At 33.9% G+C, this 4,414-nt stretch overlaps 1 protein-coding gene across 1 annotated transcript in view; it reads right to left on the reverse strand.

The window, feature by feature from the left end:
- Positions 1-1,670: 1,670 nt before the first annotated feature.
- The window catches only part of DIAPH3 (diaphanous related formin 3), a 104,160-nt gene continuing 101,416 nt past the window's right edge, over positions 1,671-4,414 (reverse strand). Inside the window, exons 18-20 of the mRNA XM_035893599.1 lie at positions 3,884-3,979; positions 2,825-2,919; positions 1,671-1,715 (exon numbers count right to left, since the gene is read on the reverse strand). Coding sequence (XP_035749492.1) covers positions 1,671-1,715; positions 2,825-2,919; positions 3,884-3,979 — 236 coding nt within the window. The remainder of the gene's footprint in view (positions 1,716-2,824; positions 2,920-3,883; positions 3,980-4,414) is intronic.

The raw sequence follows: 4,414 nt of genomic DNA on the forward strand, positions 1-4,414 counted from the left end.
GTTTTATACCTCCTCAAATATTTTTATTCTTTAAAAAAAAAAAAAAAAAAAAAAAAAAGTGGGACTTCCCATCCTCTAACAGTATACTTTATTATATACGTGACAGGATACTATGAGCTTTATCACTTGTATTCTTCTACTGACTTTCAGTCAATCACAGCAGCTGCTAACAACACTGTCCTCTTGTAGGACATTACTCCTCACCTCACTTTTGGCTCTTCAATGTCTCTTATCCTTTTCTTAAATAGAATTATTCCCTCCACTCCAAAAGCAAACACAAAATGACTCAGGCATTGTCAAAAATACTTTAGACTCAATTTTGATGCCAAGGAATATATATAGAGAGAGAGGTTACTGGATACACTGACTCTCAATACACTCTCCTGTTAATACCAATAAGAGAGCTAGATTATCAGCATAGTGTAAAAAAAAAAGTATCTATCTCCTATTTTTGTTAACTATGCCTATTGCATAGAGAATAAAGTGGGGCTTGGTTGTGTTAGCTGTTTTAAATATACAGAAAAATAGGCATTCTTTATACCAAGGTAAATACCATTGAAATGGAAATAATAGAGCACAGAAGAAATTCAAAAGGAAAAAAAAAAGTAAAAATATATTCTCAATGAAAGCAAAGTTTTTCTTCTTAGCCATTAATTAACTACCCTTATTGGTTTGATGATCTTTTTCCCTGGAGCCTAGATGCAAAAAAAAGTTTGTCTTCTTTAAATAATATGTATAGAAATAATCAAGACACCAGTTTTTCATAATTTTGATAAATAATATGTATTTAGTATATACAGGTTACTTCATGATATTGTTGAGAGCCTAGTTTTGTTAACAAGCTAAATTTTCACCACTGAAAAACAGTGCTAAGGTCAAATAGCATGACAGAGAGTCTCACAGCAAGCATGGACTATCTGAAACAGAGTTCAGGCTGAATGTAACAGCATTGCATATTCCATGTCTCAGCTTTTCATGCTATTTTATAGAATTTTGACTATTATTCCAAATAAAATAAAGATATACCTCATGCATCTTTTGAGCATGAAGAAAACCTTGAAAAAGAAGTGATGTAAGTGCAAACTGGAATCAACAAACAGTTTAGAGGTGTAAACTGCTCTGTTCATCCTAATAACCTTAAAATAATAGTTTCAGTGCCAATATTAACTGCACCATTGAATGACAGAAAGAGAATTATACAATTATTATATATACTGTCACTGGAGATGATGATTGCTCATGTTTGCTCCTTGAAATATTTCTTAAGAGAAGCATCTAATTCTTCAAATCAATTAGAGAAGCTCGTTTTAAAGGAAAGTGAAGTCCAAATAGCTCAACATAGTCTAAAGACATTTGAAATCCAAGTGACAAGAAGTGAGGGCCAAACTGCATGTGGGAAGAAAAGGAGCATGCTGAACACTGCACAGCCTCCTCAGTAGGACCTTATTTTGACAGTCCCAATATGGTGGAAATTTATTTTGCAAGCAAAGTACACAAATATAAGTTTCCCTTTTTTTGACATTTAAATACAAATTGCTATGTGCTGCAGTACGAGTCACACTTCTGACTTCTGAATCTCAAAGAGCCTTAAATGTTACAACTCATTTTATGACTCACTCTATTACCTGTATTATTTCTTCACTAATAAACATTCCTGCAAAAAGCATACATTACTGAAAATCTAACTTGATCTTTCTTGGATGTTTCAGTAGGGACTGGTACCCATGTCTCTAACACACTTTCATGTATGATGTAGAGATCGGCTACCTAAATCCTCTGTAAGCGAAACCTATGCCACATTACTGGTAATTGATAATAATTATGATTTGACATTTATGAGCCATAACAGCAAACATTTGAAGTTCATCACAGTATGTAGAAGCCCTTTCAAAAAACATAAAATCTTGGTCTAAAGACATATCTTAGATATATGTATCTTAGACAAACAAGAAAACGTTATTCACCATGAGGGTAGTTTAACACTGGAAAAGGTGTCCAGCAATATTACAGTGTCTCCAGCCTTGAAGATATTGAAAATGTAATGGGAAAACGCCCTGAGCAACCTGCTTTAGTTGACCCGGCTTTCAGCAGGCGCTTGGATCAAATGACCTCCACACATCCCTTCCAAATTATTTTTTCCCATGGTTCTATAATTAAGTATTTGTATTTAAATTATTTTATTAAATTCTTTGACTTATCAACCCTTAAATAATACTGTGCATAGAAGAACACGAGGAACTTTCAGTTTCTTTTGTCTCCACACAGAATAATACTGATTTTGTGCTTTGAATAATACAGTATGGAAAGGGAAAACACACACTACCTAAACAAATTCTAGGGAAGAAAAGTGGTCACTGTGGATGCCCTAAGGCAAGATCCCAGCTTATATCCGCTCTAACAGGACAGGGAAAAACAAACAAACAAAAAACCAACCAAATGAAAAAAATCCTGGACCTTTTCCCAATGAGTTTTTGACCAGAATAACAGATTTGTGCAGATGAGACAGGGGTAGAAACAAATTAAAGAAATACTAGTAACTGGGGACAGACTATCATATGCTGTTTGAATATATAGCAAAGAAAAATATCAATTTAGGTGTGGACAATATGAGTGCAGAAACAAGAGAATACAAATTCAGCTGCTTTCATTAAAAAAAAAAAAAAAGCTTTACAAATACAAAATAACTAGTTCACAGAAAAAAAAAAAGATTCTTGCAGTGATTTATTAGCCAAAAGTTTATGTTAACAGGCTTTTTAGCTACAAGTTTTTATTTAATGAGAAGCTTACATTGAAATATTGGGATTTAAAGTGTCATTTTCCTTACCTGAATCATGGACTCGGACAGCTGTGTTTCATCTACTTCCAATATCATCATTTTGATTTCCTCATAAGGCACTCGGAAAGAGCCAAGGAAAATTGCTAAAACAAAGATTCAACACATAATGAAGAAAGCAAGAGAACAACAATCTTTTTTCTACTTGCAAAATACCAGTTAAACAGGCTATTGCATCTACAGGTTTACAAACACTACGCAAAGTAATACAGATAAGAGATAATAATTTTAAATATATTTTTAATTACTGTTCTCCTACAATCCCAGCATTCTCTATGTCTTTGTTACGCACAAGATCCAGCATCACAGAAGACCGTAAGCAAGCACTGACAAGTCTATTCTTCAGGGTAAACATTGCTGTTACAGTATTTTGTGCTGAGGTGACAAATACACATTTTTCTTCAGTGGTCTTGCCAGAGCTTTCTCATTAAAAAAACACCATGAGAAACCAAAACCATATAAACTTAGAAAACTAATTGCTCTTATAAATACTGTTTATTTCCTCACCATAATCCAGTCATTTCCTATTTTATCCCTGCCAGCATTTAGGAAGCTATTCTTTATAGAACTCCTCTCTATCAAAACTTTATCATCTTTATTTCATATTATTGCATAATACTGAGTTTTGCCTTCTTTCTATGAAGTACATTAGTGATGAGCAGACATCCTGTAGACATTATGGTGTCTTTTACTGGGGCAGGGCGGGGCCAGGGTGTGAGGGGAACAGAGTGTGGGGACAGGCAGTGTTCCTTGATGAATATGTTGAAAATATATGTAAATAATTAGAATTATAGCTGTTTGTCTGTACTTCAATACATACAAGAGAGAATAATTTCAGTCTTAAGCAAGCGACAACCTTTAACTGTTTTCTGGATCTTTTTCAACATGTTTCCATTGTATCAATTGACATGTTTGGGCTTAACACCAAATATACATCTTCGCATATGCTTTAAACAAAAAATGGTTACGAGGCAGTCAGACAAGAGAGAAAGATATTTTTACGGAACAGTTATACAACATTAGTCTGTTATAAAACCAGAATCTACTTACACAGATTCTGTGCAATCTTTGGATCCAAAACTTTTAATTCTTTGATTCGTTTCTTAATGGATTTCTTTTCCTCAAACTCGTCTTCCTCTTTTTTTACTGTCAAAGTAAACACAGATACACTTAATGCTAATTCTTAATATTTAGAGAAAATATTAATAAGTTCAAAAAACATTTGCTATCAAGTGCAGTCAATTCACAAAGAAAACCTATCTAAGAACATACAGGCAAAAAAATACAGGGTTTGCATTTATTGCTCGTATTCTCAAAATTTTTACTCTTCAGTCAAAATTGTCAGCATGTTAGCATTCTACAACAAGATTTTTATTATTTTCATATATAAAAACTGAGTAAGATGCTAACGTTAATTGCACAACCAGTCTGAGGCCATGAAAGTCATACTTAACATACCACAGAATCACAGAATGTTTTGGGTTGGAAGGGACCCCTAGAGGTCATCTAGTCCAACCACCCTGCAGTGAGCAGGGACACCGCTAACTAGATCAGGTTGCTCAGAGCCCCATACAACCTGGC

Source organism: Egretta garzetta, unplaced genomic scaffold, assembly GCF_000687185.1.
Source record: "Egretta garzetta isolate BGI_Z169 unplaced genomic scaffold, ASM68718v1 scaffold354, whole genome shotgun sequence".
NCBI classification, from domain to species: domain Eukaryota; kingdom Metazoa; phylum Chordata; class Aves; order Pelecaniformes; family Ardeidae; genus Egretta; species Egretta garzetta.